General features: G+C 35.1%; 1 protein-coding gene across 2 annotated transcripts in view; it reads right to left on the bottom strand.

Annotated features, from left to right (window-relative positions):
• The window catches only part of LOC129240240 (complexin), a 118,925-nt gene that overhangs the window by 2,018 nt on the left and 89,263 nt on the right, over positions 1–27,644 (bottom strand). For both annotated transcript variants that reach the window (XM_054875923.1, XM_054875915.1), the window contains exon 3: positions 24,453–24,585. In XM_054875923.1, coding sequence (XP_054731898.1) covers positions 24,453–24,585 — 133 coding nt within the window. The remainder of the gene's footprint in view (positions 1–24,452; positions 24,586–27,644) is intronic.

Genomic DNA, 27,644 nt, shown 5'->3' with positions numbered 1-27,644 from the left:
AGAGAGAAGTGTGTCATTAGAGCACATCGAGAAAATATGAAGAAATTGTTTTTGAGTTTCCATGCACTCAACGCATTCTTGCGCTAAAATCTCATACCTTTGTGTTGGTGTTGTTGGTATGGCAGCCTGTTAGCCCACCTACGGCGGCCTGTGGCTAGTGGGAATGTGTTGAGCGCATGGTGGTGAGTGGAAAGTGAGTGGAGCATAGCAAAAGTAGTAGCAATAGTACTAAAGAGTAATAGTAAGTTGAGAGTAGTACAAAGTAGTTAGAAGAGGTAGCGATAGTGAATAGTACACACACACATGTTGCAAGAGGGAAAAAGCTCAGTTTGTAGTGAAATATAAGTAGTGAGAGAAATTTTGTTCATTTGTGTTTGTAGGTAAAGTTACATAAACGATTTGTATTAGATTATAAGTATATTTTTTATAGAAAGTTGTTGCATTTTATTTATTATTATTTTTTTTTGTGTTTTTTTACTTGTATTTAGTGTTAGTGTAGTGTGTTCTTCATTTTGAGGATTCCCTTTGTTACTAGAGGAAATTTTGTGTTGAATCAGAAAGAAAAGTATGCATTCACTTCGAGATTAAATGAAGAATTGAAGGAAAATTATGAAAATAAATTTTAGAAAAGAAAAATTTAGTAAGAACTTCTTTTAGAAAGAAAATTTTATAATTTATAAAGACATTTTAAAAAAGAATTCCTTTTAAAAAGAAAATTTTATATCTTCTAAAGACATTTTAAATAAGAATTCCTGTTAGAAAGAAAACTTTATATTTCTAAATACATTTCAGAAAATAATTTCTTTTAGAAAGAAAAAATTCTTTTAGAGTTACTGCGACACAGAGCTTTTTCATAAGCAAACATGTTTGTAGTATTTTATACAAATAAGAGCGAATGTAAATATAAAATTTTGTGCAAGCAAACTAAATGTTCGGCTATACTAGTTTTACAAAAACACAAAAAATAAATAATAATTAAAAAATAAAATCATTTAAAAAAAAAAACAATTAAAAAAGAGTAAAAAAAAATTTAAATAGCAACTAAATGTTGTGCAAGCATTTATAGTTTATACTATACTAGGTATACAAAAAAAAAAACAAAAATTGAAAAAAAAATAGTAAAAGAAAAAAATTAAAAAAATTAAAAAAAATTAAAAGTAAAATGAAATTTAAAATAGCAACTTGAAAGTGCTTAGAAAAACATATCAATAAATGTGCGACATATGAATAACTTACAAAATAGCTAACGATTTTAAATTTTACAAGCTCACGTTAAAAGCCAAATTCTATTTATAATTCATTTTTATAATTTTGTTTATTTTTTATAATTTATTTTTATAATTTTATTTATAATTTTTATTTATAATTTGTTTTTTATAATTTTTATTTATAATTTATTTTTTTTTTTTATATTATATTATATTATAATACATTTTATTCATTATTTTTATTTATAATTATTTTTTAAAATTTTTGTTTCTAATTTTATTCAAAATTTGTATCCATAATTTATTTTTTATAATTTATAATTGTAATTTTATTTATAGTTTTATTTATAATATTTATTATTTTTTTTATGTTTTTTATACCTAAATTTTATTTGTAAACAATTTTTTATAATTTTTATTTATAATTATGTTTGTAATTTTTATTTATAATTCATTTCTTATACATTTTTTTCTTAACTTATTTTTTAAAATTTGATATTTTTATTTTTATTTACAATATAATTTATTTTTTACAATTTCATTTATAATTTTTATTTATAATTTATTTTTTATAATTTTTATTTATAACTTTATTTGAATTTTTAATTTCTACAATTTTATTTATAATTTATTTTTTATAATTTTTATTTATAACTTTATTTAAAATTTTTATTTATGATTTATTTTTTACAATTTTATTTATAATTTTTATTTATAAGTTTATTTGAATTTTTAAGTTCTACAATTTTATTTATAATTTATTTTTTATCATTTTTATTTATAACTTTATTTAAAATTTGTATTTATGATTTATTTTTTACAATTTTATTTCTAATTTTTATTTATAATTTATTTTTTTGATTTTATTTGTAATTTTTATTTATAATTCGTTTTATAATTTTATTTATAATTTTTATTTATAATTTATTTTTTACAATTTTCATTCCTAATTTATTTCTTATAATGTTTTTTTATTTTTGTTTATAATTTATTTTTACAATTTTATTTATAATTTAGTTTTTATAATTTTTATTTAAAATTTTATTTTAAATTTTTATTTATAATTTGTTTTTTATAATTTTATTTATAATTTTTATTTAGAATTTATTTTTTATAATTTTATTTGTAATTTTTATTTATAATGTATTTTTTATAAATTTATTTATAATTTTTATTTAAAATTTATTTTTTGAAATTTTTATTTGTAATAAATTTTTTTTATTTATAATTTATTTATAAATTTTGTTTATAATTTATTTTTTATAATCTTATTTGTAATTTATTTTTTATAATTTTTATTTTGAATTTTTAATTTATAATTTAATTTTTAAAATTTTATTTATAATTTTTATTTATTACTTTATTTAAAATTTCTATTTATAATTTATTGTTTACAACTTTATTTATAATTTTTATTTATAATTTATTTTTTATAATTTTATTTGTAATTTTTATTTATAATTCGTTAATTATTTTATTTATAATATACTTTCTATAACTTTTATTTATAATATTTATTATTTTTTTTCATGTTTTTTATTAATAATTTTGTTTAATAATTTTTTTTACAATTTTTATTTATAATTTATTTTTTACAATTTGTGTTCCTAATGTATTTCTTATAATTTTTTTTTATTTATAACTTTATTTAACATTTTTATTTATAATTTAGTTTGTAATAATTTATTTATAATTTTTATTTAAAAATTGTTTTTTGAAATTTTTTTTATTTTATTTATAATTTATTTATAATTTTTGTTTATAATTTATTTTTTATAATCTTATTTGTAATTTATTTTTTATAATTTTTATTTTGAATTTTTAATTTATAATTAATTTTTTACAATTTCATTTATAGTTTTTATTTGTAATTTTTTTTTTATAATTTTATTTGTAGTTTTTATTTATAATTTATTTTTTATAACTTTTATTTATAATTTTTTTGTATAATTTGGCTTATAATTGTTATTCATAAGTTATTTTTATATTTTTATTTTTTTATATTATTTGTAGTTTTTATATATAATTTATGTTAACCGTTTTGTTTATAACTTTCTATAATGAATTTTTTGTCATCACTCTAATTAAAAAATAAACTTAGAATAACAGTAAAATAAAACTAATGAACATTTAACCTATTTTGAGTTTGAGAATTCGCCAACTTAATTTTTCGGTAACTGGCTATGAAACCTTCAATCGAGGTTTAAAAATTAGTTATACTAATATAGTAGCACCGTTACATGTAAAGCCAACCAATTTCTATTATAATTAGTGGGTTTTAATCAAATTCCAGTTTTATATTTAAAATTGTCTATTTACCGTTGTTTTTAACTCTCTCTCCATCTTTGGCCCTATCATCGTTTCTATTTCTGTGTTGTGCCTTCCTTTCCTTCTATTCCTTTATCTACATATTCACCTTTACTCTCATACTTTTCACCCTTACTTTCATCCCTTCTTCAAAAAATCTTATCAAATCTTATCTTATCTCAAACCGCTGCCTGATACATTTCTTTGGTTCAATATCAATACTAAAGCATACATTTAGGAGGTATATTTACATATGCGCTTTGGCAATTGTATAAACGTCATTTTGTAATTGATATACTAAGCTAATTTGCAATTTATTTAATTATCTTCCCTTCAACATCAAAATAGCTTTCGAATGATATATAATTCCTAATACCTTTGAAATCCTTTGAAGCTTTAGCTAGAGTTCCATGCCCTTAAATGTTGTCACATGCGCTCTGAGTCACAGAGTGAGAGTCTTTGGACTGATAGAGCTTGAAATACTTCAAATTTAGTACAACATTGTTCAACTCCTAAGAGCTCAGAATTCGTCTATCAGAAAGTTTTTAACATTCATTAGCGAGGCGGAAGGTCGCTTGGGTACTTAGTGGTTGGGTAGGGTACAAAAAAAAAAAAAAATATATCCCTTTGTTCTTCTAGTTACTATTAATTTTTGTATCGGATGTAATTTTTTTTTTGTATAAAAATGAGTATAGCAATAACAGAAGAGCTAATCTAGGAAGTTGATAAATCCAGAAAAGTCTCTTCTATTCGTATTTTCTTTTGGGGCAAAAGCATTTTGAATATATTTGGAATATATTCTTAGGATAAAGTTTTATTAAAAATATACTTACAATAAGTAAGATGCCTTTATAAGGGTGATACAAAGACTCAAGATCTGAGAAGAAGAAAAAAAAAGAAACCAATTTTGTTGAATAAACTCCAAGTGGTTAATTGCTTTAGAAACCTTTTCTGGCTAACTTCTTGGCAACTACTTTCGTGAAGCGCTTAAAACATCCGAGTGTTGGTTGCAGATGCAAATCAGAAGAGCTTTGCATTACACAGATTGTCTCGATTAGGTTTTGAAAGGCGCCTGAACCAAGTGTATTGACTTAATTTGCACCAAAGGTGCAAAAGATTCTTCGGTTATAGCAAAAAAAAATTACCGGAAGAAAACTCGTTACCACAATAATCGATTCTACGTTACCGGAACAACCCGGATTTATATTGGGCGAAGGGTGACTGTGACGACTGGACGAGTGACAACTCGAGCAGCACTCCTCGTACATGTATGGGCAGTATTTATGCTGCTACAACAATAAAAAACCGGAAGAAATCTTCACAAAATCAGGCAGAGGTCGTAATCTCCTTAGGTGAAATGGTGGAAGTGCCAGTCTAGTACTCTTAAAGTAGCACTAAAGCGCCGATTTGATATGGTATGAGATTCTAGTAGTTCTCGATATTTATGTAAGTGGTAATCCCAGGTAGTCATGCCGAGTTCGCTGTACAAGATGGATTTTGATGGAAGAAAAACCATAAAAATAAATAAATAATTGGCGCGCACACTTCTATTAGGTGCTAAGCTTTCCCTTTTATTTCTCGCAAAAAGAAAAGAAAAAACAATAAAGCATCTATGAGTTTCTGTTTCAGGCTACATAATTGGAGCCCCATTGATAGTGGCATGCAAAATATGTACTGTAGGAGATATTTATTGAATCTAATCTCACTCTAATTTTTGAATCTAATCTTTATTGAATCTAATTTCACTCTATCAACTGGCTTTAAGGTCGAATACACAGAAGGCCTCTACCATTTCAAACAAGTTTCTCATGAAGTATTAATTTTCGTAACTCCGTCAAATAAAACTCAAATAAAAAAGTGACAATATGATGCAACAACAGTAAACCATTAGTGAATTCCATTTTAACATCTCGCTCAATTACATGTTTCTGTAAAAACTTTTGCTGACTCACTACAATCCACCTACGCAAACTACAGATTTAGCGCGGAAACTTGAAAATTCAATTATCCACGAAATAAGTAAGTGAGTGCGCATACGCACAAAAGTAGTAGTAAAACAGTGCAATTTTGCACACTTAATGATCTTTTAACACTACATTAATGCCAGCGATTTTATTACAGCAACAGTGTCGCAGCAGCATTAAATGGCATAGACGCAAAAGTAATTGTCCGCTTACACCGCTCAGATGCTTTTTATGGCGTTTTTGTTGCACTCTGTGTGGTGTGTGCGAGGGGCGGGCAACAATGGCGCTATTTCAAGGCAACGGCAATTTTTCTAACTAACAAATGAAAGTGGGGCAAAAAAATTATAATTTTTTAAATGTTAGCGTTGCTCAACCAGCCATTGCTAAACCCCACTAAATGGCGCAAAAGTGGTTGAAATGTCAAATGAAGTTGGTGTTGGAGTAAATCTATTGTAAATGCGCTTGCGGAGTTGAGTGGCTGAAGGTGGAAGTTTAATGAAAGCTACAGCGAGTACTTTGAACGCTGGCTCGAAAAAAAGGAACAGGAAAAAATTCATGAACATTTAGAACATTTTTCAAGTCAGTTTTTTTATATGCACCTTTAAAAGCTTTGTTCATCAGTTTGTAATTGCTAACCTCCGGAATGGATGCATGGAATTTTCCGAAGTTTTCCTTAAATGTAAGCAGAGTGCCTATGAAAGTGGAAAATCCTAAGAGTCGGTATTGCAAAGCCTTGTTGCTAGGGTAGAGCAGGCCATCGACAGGAGGGACTATGCTATGTGCAATTTTTTTAGACATAGAGGGGGCGTTTGATAATGCCATTTCTGACAGCATGTGTAGCTCTGCTAGTAGGCACGGCGTAGGCCGGGTGCTAGTAAATTGGATTCGATCGATGCTGGTCCAAGGAATCGTCTCGGTGCGAGCAGAGGAAGATCTGCTGATGTCATCCGGGATTAATAGAGGCTGCCCCCAAGGCGGTGTGCTCTCTAAATTGCTCTGGTGCATGGTAATCGATCCTCTACTCACCACCTTAAACGATTCGGGAGCCTACGCACAAGCATAAGCGGACGACGCTGCCTGTTTGGTAACAGGCCCTTCGCTTATGAACATCTGCAGGAAAGTGCAGAAAACTCGGGATTGAATTGACACTTGGTGCTGTGCGAATGGGCTATCAGCAAATCCCGCCAAGACTCCTTACCAGAAGGAGGAAGCTTGATGGACTCGTTCTGCCAAAGCTAAAAGGAGTCACAATCCAGCTATTCAAAGAAATCAGATATCTTGGAGTAATCCTCGATAGTGAACTTCACACTTTCAAACAAAGACATCCACACCACTGACAGCTTTCTGGTACTGCAAAGGTGTCTTTGGGAAAATGTGGGGTCTTTCTCCTAGCAATGTCCTATGGATCTACACGGCTCTGATAAGAACTATTATCACCTACGCATCAGTGGTCTGGATGAGTAGACTCTCTCTAGTGGGAGTCAGGAGGACCTTATCGAGACTATAACGCACTGTGACCATCTGTTGCACCGGAGCTTTTCCGACTCCTTAGATGATCTGATTGGTTTGCCACCACTTGATGCTTTCATCCAAGGAGAGGCCTTGAAGGCCATCTGCAGACGGAAACACAATGGGAACTGGTACGGTCGCAGTCCGGCATTGGAAAACAGAGAAGGCATGGACTTCGATCCAACGATTCTCTCCATACCCCTTGACTCCATGCCATCAAGAGTCGTACTTGAAAAGAGATACAGTGTGGTGCTGCCAGAGGCGCAACTGTGGTCAAACTCAGAAAATGAGCCCGGCAATCACTGTTTTCGCATTTGCACGGATGGCTCCAGGACCGAGCATGGCTCCGGCTCTGGGGTCTACGTGGAATCCAGCGGGACAAAACTGCACTTTGCTCTTGGAATGCATGCATCTGTGTTTCAAGCGGAGGTGTATGCAGTTCAAGAAGCGATGAACTTTGTTGTGGAAAACCGATGTAGAGGCAGATCTATATGTGTCTGCAGCGATAGCCAAGCTGCGCTTATGGCCTTAGACAGCCTCCCAACCACATCAGACAGCCTCCAACTACCATTCGGTATTCAGAGAGAACGTAGGTTCGAGGTTAAGAGGTTTCCTGGAAGTTTCCGGAGTTTCGAGAGTTCGGCGTTCCACCAATGGACTGTCTTACCCTCGCTTCTCCTATGTTCCGGGCACACCTTGTCATAACATTTGATCAAAGCTCGCCCCCAATGAGTTTGTGGCTTCTTCAATCGCAGTTATTGTGCGGAGTTTGGAAACATCACGGATTTCCTCTTTAGGGAGATCATCGTATCATGTTCAATCCGCTTTTCGAGGATTCCGGCCTGCTGGGGTCGAGGTTGCCTCGGCCGCAAGCCTGAACTCTATATAACGATGGTCCGACAGGGACTCTTTATCAAGTACTCTCCAACCCGTGATGTGATCTGATATTTTATCGTTAGATAATGTCATATCAATCACTTCCTGCCTTCTGCTCTCCACAAAAGTTGGAGTGGGGCCAACGTTCTGCATGACCAGAATGAAGTCCATGAGTTCATGCACCCTGAAGTTACATTTTGTGCTACCCCAGAGTATGTTCTGTGAATTTGCGTCACATTCCACAATTAGACCTAATCCCATGGACTCAGCATATCTTACGACTTCCATAAACTCCCTCGTTGGGGGAAGGAGAATGGAGTCGGAAGGAAAAAGGGCCGAGACGACAATTGTCTCTACTTCTTTCCCCTCTAATCGATACTTTATTTTGACCGCAACTAAGTCTTGATTGCAGAATTGTCTGAACAAACGGACGGACCTCTCCCTCTTTATGAAGGATATACCACCACTTTATATCTCCCAACCCCTGTATTTGTCCTTTAGACACCCACGGTTCTTGAATTAATATTATATTATGTGAGGATTTCTGTGCAGTTTCGCTTGACTGCGGCATAAAAGAGCCGTAGCCGATATGCTATGCTGCAAGTTAATTTGCGTAAGTGAAATATTTGGTGTCATATGGACAGCCATAATTCCAACCTTACACTTTTCCTATATCTGAGTGGAGGACGGTAACTAGTATCCATCTCAGATTCAAATATAGGCGCATTCGCACTCGACCGTATGACCTTCAACGATTCTGGATCCACACCAAGAAGCAAGTGGGAACAGTTTCGATATTTAGGATCCGTCCCCGCTTTTGTATAGTGGTATGATGAATATGAAGTTGTTTTATTTTTTCAGATTTATTTCGTGTGCTTGCAAAGAATATTTTATTATAATTTTAATATTCATTGCTTTGAAAGTATAGACAATTACACGCATTGAAAGCTAACTATACAGCTCTTGGCACAAATATTTCTGAAGATTTCTGGTCACTCTCGTTTGCTGACCAAAGCGCACATATTTTATTTTTTATTTTTATTTATGTGAATTTTCCTTAGTTACTGTTTTTTGAAATTTGATTTCCTCTACTAAGTACTTTTCCATTTAATGAATATTTTTATTTATTAATTTTGCTGCCATCTCTTTTTTATTTATTTATTAATGGTAATTTGCTGGCTTACAAATTTATTACCTTACCTCAATAAGAAAAATGGTAATGAGTTTGCGCCATACGCTAAATTCAGGTCTAATAATTTATGGTTAGCCAGCTGCTGGTCAAGGCGAGGCGGCTGTTGGGCGAGTGTGATGGCATTGTTGCTATATTTTTTGCGGCAGTTTGCTTAAAATCTCAAAGTTATTTAGAATCACTTAACCTATTTTTTTCGCCAAAAATTTTTGTGCCTTCTGGGTGAGCCATGAATTTTAAAATAATAAATGCGGCCCTACTAATGACCCAGTAAACAATTTAATTATGCGTACTTTTCTTATACGCACTGGCAATAAATTACTTATACGACCGGGTGTGGTGAGCAATAAAAATATTGCGGATTTATTAGTTTACAACACGACATTGGATTGATGTTGGATTTTGAGAGAAAATTCGATGGAAAGAGCAGAATATTTGTTATTTATTGTTTGAAATATGAAATTAATTCAATGCCAAGCGATATTGAAGGAAGCAGATAGGCAAATGAGTGGAACGCCAGCGGGTAGGGGATCACTTTTACTTTACACGCGTGAATAGCTACTATAGGAAAGAATTAAATAAAAATAGAGATTGTGCTGCTTTGCATACTATCAGAAGTACTGCTTTGATTAGTGCGAGTATGAGGGCGAAGTTGTAAGTGAAATGCTAATTGAAATTTGCCATGCCTACTCCTGTATGTCTCTATTCTCAACGCTGTTAGCCTTTTTTAACGCTTTCATGCATTAAAGGTATATTTTTGCGTGTTTGAGTTGTTGTTGCCAACGCGATGTTATTAAGTTGCTAGTGTCAGCACGGCGAAGTACTCACAGACTTTACTCGTATGACTTAAGTGCCGCATAATAAAATGTTTCTGGCTAAACCAGGGTTGAAGGGTTATAAGGTATATCTTTAGGGACAGCAGAATTTTTATTTCATTAAGAAACGAATATACAATTTTTATGAAATTTTTATTTCATTTGGAATCATCAAAAGGCCATCAGGTGCTTAGGCTCTTACCAGGGTGTAGCTTGCGTCAGGAAGGGAAGAATTGCAAACTAGCAGTATCGCTGAAGAATGTCAAAGCTCACTAAAGTAGCAATAATAGATGACGATTGAATCCACATGAAAAATTCCTAAGTGAAATGACCGATACTTAGTGCTAAGTGCATTGATCCCATAGCTGAATAATTCCTTTAATACCATCTACCATTAGAGCAAGAAAAATAGGCAACTTCGCATCTTTTGTGCCAGATTTTTGTGACGTCTTTTTACTCTACCTCGACGCTTTCGACGATTTGGAGTTCCTCAGATACGTGGAGATTGGATTTTTTCAAACGCCAGGGAATTTCAGCTTATTAGCTGATCGACTTTGGCGACCACCGTAGCCGAATGGGTTGATGCGTGACTATCATTCGAAATTCGTGGAACGTAGGATGGAATCTCCGGGAAACATCAAAATGAAGAAAAAGTATTTTCTAATAGCGGTCGTCCTTCGGCACGCAATGTCATATCTGAAAGTCTATGTGTGCCATGAAAAAACCCCTCCTCATAAAAAAATATCTGCCGGTTGGAGTCGGTTTTCAACGGTAGGTCCATCCATTTGTGGAACCACATCAAGACGCATGTCACAAATTGGAAGAGCAGCTCGGGCAAACACCCAAAAGTTTGGGGGAAAAGTAATGCCGTATTGTGTCAATTGAGCGCTACATTTAAACATATCTTGCGTTGCACTTATTGCATCGAGTCACACACTGTACTACAAGTGTTTCTTTGTCAGTGTTATGATCGTACGTTTCAGTCTTAAGTTATAGCGCGTTAAAGATGGAGTCCAACAAGAAAGAAATTTGTCATATTTTGCGTTTTTACTACCTTAGAGGTAAAAATGCAACGAAGGCGGCGGCAAAAATTTGTGAAGTTTATGGATCTGATACTGTAACGATTCGCACAGCACAGCGTTGGTTCGAGCGATTTCATTCTGGTGTAGTAGATGTCGAAGATGCACCCCGTACTGGTAGGCCAATCGTCGTAGAGACTGATAAAATCGTTGAAATTATCCAAAGAGACCGGCATGTGAGCATTCGCTCGATAAGTCAGGAACTAGGTGTAGATCACAAAACCGTTTGGAACCATTTGCAGAAGATTGGATTCCAAAAAAAGCTGGATGTTTGGGTGCCACACGTGTTGACGCAAAAAATCTCTTGGACCGAATCAACGCTTGTGATTCTCTGCTAAAACGTAACGAACTTGACCCATTTTTGAATCGGATAGTGACTCGCAATGTAAAGTGGATCAGGTACGACAACGCCGAGCGAAAAAGAATGTGGTCGAGAAGTGGTGAGCCGGCCCAAACCATCGCCAAGCCAGGATTGACCGCCAAGAAGGTTTTGCTGTGTGTTAGGAGGGATTGGAAGGGAATTATCCACTATGAGCTGCTCACCTATGGCCAGACCCTCAACTCGGTCCTCTTCTGTGAGCAACTTGACCGTTTGAAGCAGGCGATTGACCAGAAGCGGCCAGAATTGATCAATAGGAATGGTGTTGTGTTCCACCAGGACAACGCTCGTCCTCACACATCTTTGATGACTCGCCAGAAGCTACGGGAGCTCGGATGGGATGTCCTATCGCACCCATCATATAGTCCGGACCTGACACCAAGTGACTATCATCTCTTTCGGTCCATGCAAAACGCCCTTGGTGATACCAAGTTGGCCTCAAAAGAGGCTTGCGACAACTGGTTGTCTGAGTTTTTTGCAAATAAGGAGGGGGGTTTTATAAAGGGGGGATAATGAAGTTGCCTTTTAAATGGCAACAAGTTTGCGAACAAAACGGGGCATATTTGACTTGAATCGGATAATTCTAGGTACGTTAAAAAAAGCGTCAAATTTCGATCACAAATACGACATTTCTTTTTCCCCAACCCAATACATATACATATATAAGTATATATAGTGACTGAAATTTTCTAGAACGATCTTTTTAAATGACCTTACTCAAAAGAAACTTTAAGCTGTTAGCCTTTACGTTCAAAAAAAACAGATCACTTGAAAATAACCCAATTCCCTTGGCAAGTATAAAAATAAGTGGCGAATCGTGATATCCAACTTATGATAGTGAAACGAAGCATTGATTCATGTAATGCGAGATTCCAAATATTCATTTTTCATATGGCTCGAAAGATCATATCAAAACTCGGGGCATTGATGATTGTGCAGCTTCAATGAGTTCTTAAAGACCAGCTTATGAATTAAGTTTACTGATTGCACCTTTCTGTTGAGGAAAAAAGATCCCGTGGAATCGTAATAGGGAAGAGTTCACATCGTGAAAGTTTGACGACTTAGCTCACATTGACTGTCAAGAGGAGAGGCCGACCAAGAAAGAGATGGCTTGGCTTGATGATGTAAAAGCAGACTTAAAAGCGATGAAGGTTCGTAATTGGAGAAATGAGGAAAGAGAGAGATTAAATTGGAGAAGGATTGTTGATGAAGCTATGGTCCACCATAGAAGCTAAGAGAGAGAGAGAGAGAGAGAGAGAGAGAGAGAGAGAGTGAAGAGGCTTCCAGTCAAGTGCAGTAACTCAGTGTCAGACTGTCCCCCTCTTTCATTCTGAGATATCTGATAATTTCATGAGGGCGAATCTGCATTCAAATGAATCAGTTTTGAGTTCTTTGAAATTAAGAAAGATAAAGCGAAATGCATTCTAAAAGAACTGATGGGTGAAGAGTTGCTGCAGTGTTTTTTAAACAATGGACGATTTACTTTTGGTGCTTTAGCGACAGCAGAGAAATGTGCATTGTAGCTGCTAGTCAGTAAATACATGGAAAAAAATAATAATAAAAAAACCTATTTCATTTGCATCCTGTAATAGCCTTAGCCACTCTGCGCATACCCTAATATTCTCCACTTCCTCTTTCCTCCTTCCCCTTTCCTGCCCCCACCTACGAGCGCAAATCAAATATTTGCCAACTAAATGACTTGATTGAAGTATTTGCTTAAAATTAGTGTTGCCAAATGAATTCGAATAAATTTAGCCAAAAAAGATTGAAACAGCCAAACAGCCTTAGTGGCAAAAGGAAAGAAAACTAAAGAGTTTACTTCAAGCTTTTGAATTTTAATTGAATTTTCTATGCAAACGCACAGTGCAGCTCCATAGCTCCATAGAGCGACTTGCTGGTTTTGGTCGACGACCATTTTGCATAACCAAAATGCAAATTACTGCGGTGTGCCGAACTGTAGAGCGCTTAAGATTTTAGATGCAGTTTTTAATTGCGGTTTGTTGTATTTCACTCAACCGCAAAAACTTTTAATTTGTGCAGCATCCGAGATTACATTTAAAATTTACACCAAGTGGCTGTCAAGGCAACAAATTTGAACTTTAAGCTAACCCAAGGCTATGCACTCCATTCAATGAGCGTGGCGGACAGATAAGCTGCTGATAAACCCCATTCGCTCGGCAGCTGCTGCAACGTCTTTTTGCATATGCCATTTGCACTATTTTGTCAGCAATTCCCTCAACGAGTGTTTACTATTGTTTTTGCTGTATTTTGGATGGACTGAGTAAGATTTTTTTCTTGTTAGATTATTTATTTTCTTGCAGTTAAGAAGTGCAAATTTTCAATTTAAATACCAGCAAACTGCTCTTCATTACGTATACGCCCTGTCCCATTTGCACACTCACAGCCTGTGTGTGTGTGCTTGGGTGTGTGCACTACAAGGCATTGCAATGAGATAAATGCATGTATAATTGAAAGCGAGCAATAGAAGTAAGAGAAATGCATAGCAAATTGCAAAGTCGCACTCAGCAGTATTCGCTCCCCCAGCGCTGCCCATTGTGATTTGTTTTCTGTGTTTTGCCTCTATTCGCCTAAGTACTTACGTTACAGCTGCTAGCTGCTGTTCTCTACGTACCAGCATTGCTGCAAGTGGCAATTGTATTACAATCTCTTTCTAGCACCCTTTCTCGCTTGTGTACTTGGAAGCGCTTGAAAGTCATTAATTTTTCATTAAAGTACTGATGCAACATTTTACATAATAAATCAGCTACAATGGAAAACATATTCGCATGCGTTCGAGAATAATTGAAGTGAGAAATGGTAGGATGAAATATGTTGTTTGCTTGTTCTTAATAGGAATTCCCTAGCTTTGTTATATGTCTTCAATTAAGTCTTGGCTTAATTTGAGTATTTGGACATTGCAGAATTGGACCGAGGTGGCGGTCTCCTCTGGTTATTTGCATGCATGTAAAGGGTAGTTATATTTTAAGGGCCGATGTTGAATGTAAACCACACCTACACGCCAAGTTGTTTTTTACATCTCATTTGACATTTTGCAATTTTAGATTAACTCAATTTGAACCATGGAAAGATACACAATCAAGCAATGCGTTAAAGTTATTTAGGCTTATTATAAAAACGGCCGTTCAAATCAAAATCGTCAATGAGCAGAATTGCCATATTTGGGCGAATGATAATCCAAGAGTGATTGCCGGAAAACCAATGTACCCACAAAGAATGACTGGTTGGTGCGGTTTATGGGCCGGTGGCATCATTGGGCCGTCTTTTTTCCAAAATGAGGCCGGTCAGGCAGTTACTGCGAATAGTGTTCGCTATAGTGAGATGATAACAAACTTTTTATGACCCGAATTGAAAGATATGGATGTGGACGATATGTGGTTTCAACAGAACGGTGCCACTTGTCACACAGCTAACGAAACAATGGCTCTTTTGCGCGAAAATTTTGATGGCCGAATAATCTCACGACGCGGCGATGTCAATTGACCGCCAAGATCATGTGATTTGACACCGTTGGACTTCTTTCTTTGGAGTTATTTGAAAGAAAAGGTGTACGTCGATAAGCCAGCAACAATTCAGGAGCTAAAGAATGTGCGTCATTCGGCACATTAACGGCATAGAACCTGAATTATGCCTTAGCGTCATCAAAAATTTGGACGATGGGATGGAGGTGTGCCGCCGAGGCCGCGGCGGTTATTTGGCCAATATTTTATTCCATGCGTAATTGAACTATACTACTTTTATCATAGTAAAGAGAAATGACATAAATGTTTAAAAAAATTTGTATTCTAAATAAAATCAACACCGGCCCTTAAAACTTAGCCACTCTTTATATTGCATTCGCAACTAAGTAATTGCGGATTTCACTCATAGATCGCTTCTGTTGAATTTTAGGTTAGTAGACGTAGTACAAATGTAAAACACATTTTGTAATTTGATAGCTGCCAGTTCAGCTGTCAATGAGTAAGCAAAGTTTTTTGATCGGTTGCGTAGTTTTCGTTTGGCGTTCGTTGAAAAATAGAAAAGCAGGGGGAACATTTTCATCATATTTTACTTTTTTATTTTCGCAGAGAGAAAACCGCATCACAAGCTCATAAAAAGTTATATGTTGTTTACGGTGACGAAGCCTTAAAAGAACGGCAGTGTCAAAATTGGTTTGCCAAATTTCGTTCTGGTGATTTTTTACTCAAAGATGAAAAACGCTCTTCTCGTCCAGCTGAAGTTTATGATGCCCTAATCAAAGCAATAATCGATTCGGATCGTCACAGTACAACACATAAGATTGCAGGAGGCTTCAAGTATCGCATACATGCATTGAAAATCACTTAAAACAACTAGGCTATCCAAAAATTCAATACATGGGTTCCTCACGAACTGAAAGAAACCCATTTAACGCAACGCATTAACAGCTGCGATTTGCTAAAGAAGCGTCATGAAAATGGTCCATTTTTAAAGTGAATGTTAACTGGCGATGAAAAATTGGATGTTTACAATAATAACAAGCGGAAAAGATCGTGGAGCAGGCCAGGTGAGCCAACTCAGTTTGGTGGAAGTACAAAGGAATTGTCTACTTTGAACTCTTACCAACCGAACGATCAATTCTAATGTCTACATTGAACAACTAACGAAATTAAACAATGCAGATGAAGAAAAGCCTTCTGCCTTCTCCAAACGGGATAAAGAGGCAAAGCGAATGGGTCTGGTGGAGAACGAGGAAAAAACGAACTAACTCCTGTCATCAAACAAACAGTCGCCGCACTCGCCTATCGGCACCCACGTCACTGTTGACAGTTATGATTTCGAGGTTGTAAAGGACTTTGTATACTTAGGAACCAGCATTAACACCGATAACAATGTCAGCCCAGAAATCCAACGTAGAATCTCTCTTGCCAAAAAGCGCTACTTTGGACTAAGTAGGCAAATGAGTAGTAAATTCCGACGAACAAAACTAACTCTCTACAAATCTTTCATCATGCCCGTCCTAACGTATGGCGCAGAAGCTTGGACGATGACAACATCCGATTAAGCGACGCTTGGTGGGTTTCAGAGAAAGATTCTGCGCAAGATTTTTGGACCTTTGCACGTTGGCAACGGCGAATTTCGCAGACGATGGAACGATGAGCTGTAAGAGCTTTATGACGACATAGACATAGCGCAGCGAATAAAGATCCAGCGGTTACGTTGGCTGGGTCATGTCGTAAGCGTGTCATAAGCGGTTATCGCGCCAATTAAGAAGAAGAGAGTTGAAGAAAAGCGGTTTACTTTTTATTCCTTTTTGTTTGGATCTTTACTCCTTGAATGGTAAAAATTTCAATAATGATTGATGAGGTCAAATCGTACCTGATTCAGTTTTGTGCTAATAAAAACCAGAAGTTTTATGAACGTGGGATTATGATGCTGCCTGAAAGATGGCAAAAGGTCATTGATAAAAATTGGCAATACATTACAGAACAAATTTATTTAGTTCGATGAAAAAATTGTTTTTGGTTTTATAAAAAAAATACGCAATTACTTAGTTGCCAGACCAATATAATTGACGCTTGCGCTCTTTTTGAGTCTATGACCCAGCTATTTCTCCATTTTGTGTTGTGTGTCTCGATGTTTTTCCTGAAATGGGGGCATATAAGGGTTTATGTCGTGTCCGCAAAGCAGCTAATTTTTTATGATTTTTTAATATTTTTTTTATTTATTTATTTTTAATTTTGTTTATGACAGAAATACACTCGGATGCTTGTCTTTGCCTGCCGAGGGCCAGCCGCTTTAGAAAAAACTGCTTTTGTCATTTAGTGTTTCCGGTGCCCGGAGACTCGAAGTTGTTCTCTTCCGAATGGTATTCACGCACCAAGCCTTTCGGCTACGGCGGCCGACTTTGCTTGCACTTTAGTATCCCAAAATTTAATGCACCAAAAAATTCGAAATTTTTCTAAACATTTTTTTAATTTAATTTTTCTAAAAAGGTGGAAATTTGTTGAGTTTTTTTTTTAATTTTTGTACAAGCTTTGAAGCTTTCAGTTACAAGATTCTTGTTGTAGTATGAAATATATTAAAAAAAAAAAAAAATTAAAAAAGTGTTTGCAGTATATCCCGTGCTATTATTGCGAACATTGGTGTACTGGAAAATTTTTTGGTGCTTTTTATGCATCTTTAACGATTTAATAAATTTAATAAACGCCTCGAAGTCACTGGGTGTACAGGTACGCCTCTCTATCCAATGTGAAATAACTTCGCAGGAAAGGACTGGCCGTGCATTTATTTTATAAATAAAAGCCAAAACTTCAAGTTATCTATTCGTAGCCTAAAGGCAACCCCCTTTGACAGAGCAAAGTTTCGAAACGTGAAAATGTCTTTCGATCTGTCTAAAGCAGAATTCGAAATTTTACTGTGCAACTTTCTTTTTGCAATTTCTCGACCTTATACCACTTTGGCTCTTAACGAGCAAACTGCGTAATGCTGTCATGTTTGCATAATTGCTGAGCTAAATTAAAGTGCATTGTCACTCATTTATCACATAAATATTCAATGAAACGCAATGTTGAGAATAATGAAAGCGCACTGCGATGGCGTTAAAGGATTACGCCGTTGGTGGAGTGCAGCTCTAAAATAAATACCAACAGTTATTTGCACATAGAAGCCATAGCAAACTGAAACTGATGCCAAAACTTGCATCTCAGCAGCTGCGCACCTATACATATGCACTTCTATATATGCATGTGTGTATGTGTGCACGTACTCGTTCATGAGTCGATCTATGCGAGAATTCTCATGCATGAAAATATTTTCCTAGCATATCAGAAGTTTGGATATCCGTTTTGACATCTGACAGCAATGAAATTTGTACGCTCATGAACAAAAAAGTATTTCTGTGTTTTGTTTTTTTTTTAATCTCTATATAAAATTTATATGCATTTTGTTAGTGGTTATGCGATTGTACTTGAATTTTACTCTTGCAGATGTGAATACTTTTGTTCACAGAGAACTACATTTACATCTGCGTACGTTTGGACTTCACTCCAGTTGTACAGATGCATATCTGTTGCTGGCGCTAAATGTTGTCGGATCAGCATCACAAAATATGCAACTTGTGATCCTTTACGGGCATGCAGACATAAATACATAAAAGCATTTGATGTACATGCAATTTTATTACCGACATTTGTGCATTTAGGAATTTTACATTTGCGTGCATTCTGAATGTTGCTCTGCTCTAAAATTTTGCAATAGAGTTCTTTCGTACTTTGCTGCGTACTTTAAGGGCACAACCCAGTGTGTACGTGGATTCTAAGCGACTTCTCAAGCGCACTTTTTGTAGGAAATGTGGTACGTTTCTCAAGGTCTGGCTGGCAAGTTTTCTGTTCACACGCAGAAGTAAAATTTAGTTGCAAAGCTTGTCGATAAACATTTTGTAGTTATTTGTTGTTCATTTTTACTATTTTTCTGCCTTTCCTTCATTTTTGTTTTATTTTAATTTTTTTTTAATTTTTTATTTTGAATGTTTGTTGCAAATTCAGATCTTTCAACCTTGCATCTTTTCCTGCCTTTCGTCCACATTTGTTTAATTTTATTTTTTTTTAATTTTAGACTTTGAATTTTTGCACAAACTCACATCTTTCAATCCGTCAACCTTCAATCTTTCTATGCCTTTCCTCCATTTTTCTTTTATCTTTTTTTAATTTTTGACTTGGAATTTTTGCTACAAATTTAGATTTTTCAATCTTTAATTTTCTCTGCCTTCCTCCACATTTATTTAATTTTTACTTTTATAATTTTTGACTTTGAATTTTTGCTACAAATTCAGATCTTTCAACCTTCAATCTTTTTCTACCTTTCCTCCAATATTACTTAGTTTTATTTTGTTAATTTTTCTTTTTGGACTTTGCTAAAAATTCAGGGTCCTTCAATCAGTCAATCTTCAACCTTTCTCTGCCTTTTTTTTATTTTTGTTTTATTTTTATAATATTTGTCTTTGAATTTTTACTACAAATCCAGATCTTTCAATCTTCAACCTTTCTCTTCCTTCTTTCCACATTTGTTTAATTCAAATTTTTTTAATATTTGACTTAGAATTTTTGCTACAAATTCAGGATCTTTCATTTCGCCAATCTTCAACCTTTCTCTTCTTTCTTCCATTTTTTAAATACTTCTTATTTTCCTGATTTTTCATTTTTGGTCTTTGCTACAAATTCAGAATTCTTCCATCGGCCAATTTTTAACTTTTCTTTGCCTTTCTTCCATTTTTATTTAATTTTTGGCTTTTTGGTTTTTGATTTTTCACTCTTGATTTTTGCTACAAATTTGGGGGTACTTCAATTATGGGAGGCACACTACCTCACAGGCTCCTTGTCTGGCCAGCTCGTCGACTTCGCAGTTTCCTGAAATGTCACTGTGACCAGGTACCCAAATTATCTTTATGTCGAAGAATTCTGATGCACTCGAGAGAGAGACCAGGCATTCCCTGATCAGTTTTGAATGCACCATAATAGAGCCTAGCGCCCTAATTGCCACTTGGCTATCGGAGTAAATATTTATTTTCTTAACAGTTATTACGCAAGTAAGTAGCCAGTCAGCTGCTTTTTTAATTGCGGCCACGTTCAGCTTCGAGCCATCTGTGAACAGGTTAACTAGGCCCTGTCCCCAAGTGTTGCCCCCGGTCCACTCCTCCCTTGGTGGAATATGGGTGGAGAAAGTTCCGCTTGGACTAAGCGAGGGCACACACTGATCTGTCGACGAGGGGATGAACTCAAAGTTTCTGAGAATGCTTGAGTGCGCATAGCGAGATTGAGCTTATAGCCCAAGCCCTTCAGTCTGATTGCGGAACATGCAGCGGCAATTTTGACTGCGATGTCTATAGGTCCCACTTTTAACATTACATTAAGCGCCAGAGTAGGAGTAGTTCGAAGCGCCCCACTGATTCCAATGAGTGTAGACCTCTGAACTCTCTCTAGCTCTGATGTCGTCCTCTCCAGTGAGTTCCTCCAGACAACGACTCCATATAACAAGATTGGCTTTATTATATTATTATAGAGCCAAAATACAACTCTAGGCGAGAGGCTCCATCTTTTGCCAATTGCGCCTTTGCATCCATAAAAGGCGATTGTTGCCTTCTTTACTCTCTCCTCAATGTTGAGCTTCCACGTTAGCCTACTGTCAAGGATTAGATCTAGGTACCTTACCTTGTCAGAAAGCGCCAGCGGAGCGCCCCCCATCAAGGAATTGAGCTCTGGGTATTTTATATTGCCTCGCGAAAAGGACGAGCTCCGTCTTAAGGGGATACACCGATAAGCCGCAGTCTGCTGCCCATCGAGCTAAAAAGTAAATTGCAAGTAAAGTAGTGCAGAGCTCATGCGTTTGACTGTAGGGTAGGTGCACCAGACATTTGTATTAGGATGTGACGAGAGAAACCAGTGGATACAAACAAATTTATTTTTTAATATATTGAAGGCCTTGGATATAAATAAACAAATTTTTTAATGAGAGTAAGAATTGGATATAAAAAAATGAATTTTTAATAAGAAAAACCATTGGATTTAATTTAAAAAAAATTTAGTAGGAGAAAAAAGCTTTCATAGCTCTTTATACTTGTAAGAAAGCTATAGGCAAAACCTGGGGTTTTTCACCTCGGATCATTTATTGGATATATACCTCGTTCATCAAACCGATACTCTTCTACGGTGTGGTTGTATGGTGGACAGCACTCGAAAAACGGTGTAGAGTAGCCACAATTCATCGAGTCCAAAGAACAGCCTGCCTCCTGATAACAGGATGCTTAAGTACAACACCTACTAAGGCTCTAAATACGTTGCTTCACTTGTTCCCTGTCGATCTGGCTGGCAAAACGATTGCAGCGAAAGCATGAATGCCATATCGAAATGGAATAAGTGTCTTGGTCATTCGGCCATTCTACCATACACTGGTATCTCTTCCGACATAGACAGTCATGTAAGTCTTCCATCACCACCCTTGCTATTCTCCTGTTCACTCCCAACTAGGGAAGAATGGAAGACAAATCTTACCGAAATCGATGGACCTCTGATTATATATACAGATGGTTCAAAACAAGACGGTAAAGTGGGATTTGGAATATTTTCCAATTCCCCTCACATCAATTTCTCATTTAGATTACCCGACTACTGTAGTGTATTCCAAGCGGAAGTATGCGCTATCTGGTATGCTGCGAAAACTCTCTTAGAAAAGAGAATATCACTAGGGGATATCCGCTTTTTCACCGACAGTCAAGCGGCCGTTCGAGCACTCAGCTCCTCTTATACCCACTCAGATGTGGTTCGATCCTGTCGCTTATCTCCTCACGAAATAAGTGTTCCGAATTCTGTCCAAGTTATTTGAATACTGGGTTCCATAATCCACATTCCGCTCTCAACATGTAAAATGCTCATTGATCGAGAATTTCACAGCATTGCTGATCTGAGGTGGCGAGTGGAAACTACTTGCGTTACGACCAGACAAATCTGGCCATCCTATAATCTGAAACAGACAAAAACCCTTATAAGTCTATCGAAACACGAACTAAGGCATATAATATCTCTTATCACCGGCCACTGCCTTTTGGGCACTCACGCACGTCGGCTCGGGATTCCTCAAAAGAACTGTGCAGATACTGCAAGGACGAAGATGAGGAAGTATCGAGCAGACATTTACTGTGCAGTTGTCCCGGCCTAGCCAGAAGTCGACTAGCTCTTCTAGGCATTGACAATTTTTCAGTACTCTCGAACCTGAAAATCGAATCTCTCATTAAATTCTAAATTCTAAACAAGAGGAGCCATGATAATAAACCAATATAAATAAAGAAAAATTTAGTAAGAGAAATCATTGATTATAAATTAATAAATTTTTTAAATTAGAAATATCATTGAATATATTGTAAATAAATTCATTAGAGAATCCATTTGATATAAATTAATTCATTTTTAATTTCATATATTTTACTTCGTTAGTTCTCACAGTTTGCGCATATCATATTTCAATTGATGAACCCGAATATCAGCCTTAATTAAAAAAAATATATATATTTTATTGGCGAATTCTCGCTAATCAAAAGAATTATACCAAAAGAAAGTCATATACTAAAATATAGTTTACAAAGCAACGAAATAGGTGAAAATATTAATATCCAGCCAATTCTAAACTAATTTAATTCACTTCAATTTCGACAATTTTAGTTGCAATTTCAATCAATAAAAATGAAGTACTCGTTTATATGTATGAACATGCATTAAAAATTGAAATAGTAATCAAACTGATTTTTTTTTTCAAACTTAAAATAGAAACTGAAAATGACGCATAGCCACTACAGCTTTGATGGCAGCAGCAGCAGCAGCAGCTGTACGATTATACTACTGCAGCGCTCAATTAGCGGCTTTACTGCAAGCCAACTTTTTACTGACGACAACAAATCCTTTTAACTGTATTTTAAAGCTAAATGCAGTTTTTGCAGATGTATTGGTGAGTTATTTTTGTTTATTCATTTTTTTTTTTTATTGTTTTTCGAGTATCCTTAGTAGTTGCTTTTAGTGTTATTTGGTTTATTTTCGACTGGAATTAGGTATTTTAGTTGAGTGAATTTGCTGTATAAGTAAGAGTGGACAAAACACAAAAACACAAAAAAGAAGAAAGAAAGGATACAGTTACACACAAAACACACCTGATGCGAGGTGGGTAAATAAAAAGCAATTTGCTGTACAAATTATACAAAAGACAGAAAGAAGCAATTAATGGAAAAGGTACATTAGTAAATAAGTAAGTAAATAAGTAGTTGAGTGGCTAGTCGAAAAATAGTCGAGTTGAGCGCGCGGCGATGCTTGAAAATGTGCTGCGACTACTGCCTTGGCAACGACAGTGGAAGAGGAAAACCGGCGTACGTGCATATGTAGAAGTGTTAGTCAGCCAAATGGTAGTTTTTGTTTTAGCAATAATGTTTGCTTGTAGCTGTGGCTTATTGTGATTGGTTGCTGTTTACTGTTTGCTGTTCGTTTAATTGTCTGTTCATCATTTAGTTGCTTCTGAGTGGTGTTCTTTCTAAGTTTGAAGTATTTGAAGCTCACATCTCGACGTATTTGCTGGACATCAGTACTGGGAATGCTTAGCTAAAACACTCACTACCAAGTGCTGCGTTGAGCTAATCCAAGCATCCATTTGCAGATATATGAACTTGTAGAAGCTTACAAATGCCGAGTTGTCTATGGGGTTTCCAGCTAATCTATTTTAAAACGACGATTTGGCATGCATTTGCGATTAAGCTTCAATTACTTGCGCAATAATTGTGGTCTCAAAAGTCTTTTGCTTCAATGATTTCACTACCCTCAACATTTCAGTAAAGTTTTCCAGCTGCAACTTTATTTGGCGTGCGCGTCAGTAGCCGTTGCTTCTAAGCGATTGCCGTCGTTTATGGACAATTGATTTTATTATGCCATAATGCCTTAGGTAACTACAATATGTGTGTTGTTGTTGTTGTTGTTGGCAAGCTCTGTAGCATTGTGTGTTGAAACTTGTTTCATTGCATTGTTTTAAAAACGTAGTAGATGTAGTTTTTGTGGTTGTTTTCATTACCTTCCCTGAGTGTTGTATTGCGTACAATTATTTTTAGTAGGGTGAATAGTACAAGCGATAGTTTAGAGTTATACGGCATAGTTGGTTTGCATAGTTAAATAAAATGAAGATTTTTTCCAACAAGAAAAAAAAAAAGAAATAAACAAAAAATCATAAAAACTAAAATCAATACTATTTTGCGGCACACACAACAAACTAGCTAACATTGAAGAGAATATAAATAGCATTAGTATTAGTAGTGACATTAATGTATTGCATTAGTAGTAGTAATATTAGTAGTAGTAGTAGTAGTAGTAGTTATTGTTGTTGTATTAGTAGTAGCAGAGAGGTGTGTAGAAAAATCGTAGTACTGTTTTAAATATTTCTGTTATTTTTTGAGTGCGTTTCAAAGTTTATTTTTTTTTTGTTTTTTTTTTTCGCACGGTGCTGTTGTGCAAACTGAACTTTGTTGCTTTTTAAAAGGATTTAGTATGTTTTTTTTGTTGGTTTATTTTTGGTTATTAAATCAGTTTGAAATTTTCTTGTTTTTTTTGTAATAACTGCAACTTACTTGTAAAATCGTCTAACTCTTCTTGTTCCGCTTCGGCAGCCAACTCTTCGGGTGTCTTCTTCTTTCGCATCAGCGGATTGGGTTCTTCTTGGGGCGCGGCTTCTACAACTTCTTCCTTTTTCTTGATGTTGTACTGCAATGAGTAAGCGTATAAATGATATAAATGTTAGAAAGTAGAAAGAAAAGAAATTAACTAAAAACTTATCAATGATTTTGGATCAATTTCGAGCGAATTGAATTTGCTGTCTCAATATTTTTTCTTATTCTATTTGATTTTCAGATTTTTTACTCTTAATAGTAAGTGATATTAAATATTTAATTTTAAGGCTGCATTTATTATTGTAAGATATCAAGAAACTTGGATTACTTAGATTTTCAAAATTTCACAGAAAAAAAAATATAATAAAATAAAATAGAATAAAATAAAACAAAATAAAATAAAATAAAATAAAATAAAATAAAATAAAATAAAATAAAATAAAATAAAATAAAATAAAATAAAATAAAATAAAATAAAATAAAATAAAATAAAATAAAATAAAATAAAATAAAATAAAATAAAATAAAATAAAATAAAATAAAATAAAATAAAATAAAATAAAATAAAATAAAATAAAATAAAATAAAATAAAATAAAATAAAATAAAATAAAATAAAATAAAATAAAATAAAATAAAATAAAATAAAATAAAATAAAATAAAATAAAATAAAATAAAATAAAATAAAATAAAATAAAATAAAATAAAATAAAATTAAATTAAATTAAATTAAATTAAATAAAATAAAATAAAATAAAAAAACAACACAATCAGAAGCCAAAACAGTCCAGATCAACCGACAAGAGTAATAAACCGAAGTGGTTGATAAGACACGATAAGAACATTCAAGAGCATTGCCGAAAAATAGGAAAAATAACAGCATTGGTAGGTGGAAACACCTCCGGGCGATTGAAATGCCAAGTCCTCAAAATACGTAAAAACTTTAATACTCACTCGAAGTTCGAAAATAATGAAGAAATGCCCAAGCGCACGCTCGATACGCTCAAGCAAAAATTAAGCACGCTAACGACCAGAAGAGAAAAATATAGCATGTCTATGAAACACAAGCAACGTAATCGTATGTTTGAAAGCAATCAAAAGCTATTTTTGTGACAACTAAGACAAACGACGAACGTTCAAAGGCAGGCGCGACAAGCATCAATGGAAGAATTTAGATCATACTGGTCGTCTTTTTGGTCCAAATCTCAGCAAGCTGGATAGCAGAAGTGAAAGAAAAGTACTCTACTACTCCAATACTCGGTTTCTAAGCCGTAACACCTGAAGCGGTTTCGAAAGTTGCTCGAAGGCTCCACAATTGGAAAACTCCAGGCTGTGACAACTTGCATGCTTACTGGTTCAAAAAGCTCACATGTACCTGCACGACAAACTTGTAGTCCTCTTCAATAAGATAATAACCGGCGAAGAAGAATTGCCAAATTTTGCAACGCTTGGTACGACATATATGATTCCAATATGTGATGAAATCAGCGACCCTTCAAAAGTCCGGCCCATCAACTGTCTGCCAGTTCTTTTCAAAATACTCACGCCGTGCATAACTAACATCTTTTATGAGCATATCGAAACACATAGTCTGATTGCAGAAGAGCAGAAAGGATGTATACGTGCATCACAAGGTTGTAAAGAGCAACTGATTATAGATCAAATTGTCCATGGGCAGTCTAAACAGAAGAACAGAAACCTCCATGCAGCTTATATTGACTGGATGAAAGCACTCGATTCGGTTCCACACTCCTGGCTTACTGAAGTACTTCGTATTTACAACTTCAATTCCAATATCATAGTCTTTCTAGAAAAAGTTATGCAACGCTGGAGGACAAGAATAAAAATACCTGGACCGCAAAGTTCTCAATACACAACCGAAATAAACATTCGAAATGGCATCTTTCAAGGTGACTCGTTGAGTCCACTCTGGTTTGTTCTCAGCATGAACGCCTTAAGTCACATCCTGAATGAGACGGGGCATGGGTTTGTATTAAAACACGCACAGTCTGGAAGATTCCGACTGAGCCACTTTTTTACGTAGATGATTTGAAACTCTACGCCAGCAATTCCAAACATCTAGATAAGCTTTTGAAATGTGTCGAAAGCTTCTTCAATGACATTAAAATGCCTGTTGGACTTGATAAATGCCGAAAGATAACAATAGTTAAAGGGAAAGTGGTTTCTCGACATGTAACTGCGGAAAGTAGCGGACTCGACATAACAGAAATGGAGCCGGCAGAGGTATACAAGTATTTTGGAGTCATGCGAAGCAACAGCGTCGATACAATGCAAATGAGGAAAAACCAGTTGGTAGAGTTTAAAATGCATGTATTTAAAACCAAACTAAATGGCAAAAATCAAATGCGCTTTCAAAATTCATTTGTCATTCCGGTCATCTACTGAAATGGTAAACCTGCAGCGAATAATACATAAAATTATGACTAAACACAATGCACGTCATCTGAAGAGCTCTGTCGTTCGAATGATGCTATCAAGGAAAATGAGCGGTAGAGAACAGATTGACGTTGGATCCGTCCTTGATGAACTTCCTTGAATCTTAAACACCAGGAGCTATTTTCAACAAAAGTGTTCCCAATCTGAACTGCACAGGGCTGTTATAGCTGCGGATGATAAGTACAACCCGCTTCAAATGAATCAAGCCTACGAAACCAGGAATATCACATCCACAGATGAAAATATTCAAAGATGATCTGAAATGGCGTTTGTCGAAAAGACTTGTTGAGAACACATGTCGAACAAAAATTGTCACACTCATGGGTACCAACAGTTCGAGGGTATCATTTTCACCATACAAGATGGAAACATTAAATATGTAATGCAAGATCCAAAAGCCGTTGCGGTTAGGTGTGTGCGAAGATGCAATTGCTGGAGTGAGACTTTAGACCACGTTTCAGCTGCATGCATCATGCTGATAAAGCGCCACAGTGATATTACGAAAATAATTCATCTAAAACTAGCACAAATTCGTAGCTCTGAGGAGAGCAAAATACCAGATCAGATACATCCCACAACCTGTGCTTGAAGACGGCAACTTCCTTCCGTATTACAATCGAACAATTTTAACGAATGCAACGAGAGACCATAATAGGCCACACATAGTTTTGATTGATAAATCAAAATCCATATCGC

This window comes from Anastrepha obliqua, chromosome 1 (assembly GCF_027943255.1).
Source record: "Anastrepha obliqua isolate idAnaObli1 chromosome 1, idAnaObli1_1.0, whole genome shotgun sequence".
Taxonomy (NCBI): domain Eukaryota; kingdom Metazoa; phylum Arthropoda; class Insecta; order Diptera; family Tephritidae; genus Anastrepha; species Anastrepha obliqua.
The sequence above is the reverse complement of the archived record's forward strand: the minus strand, read 5'-3'. Positions and strand labels throughout refer to the sequence as shown.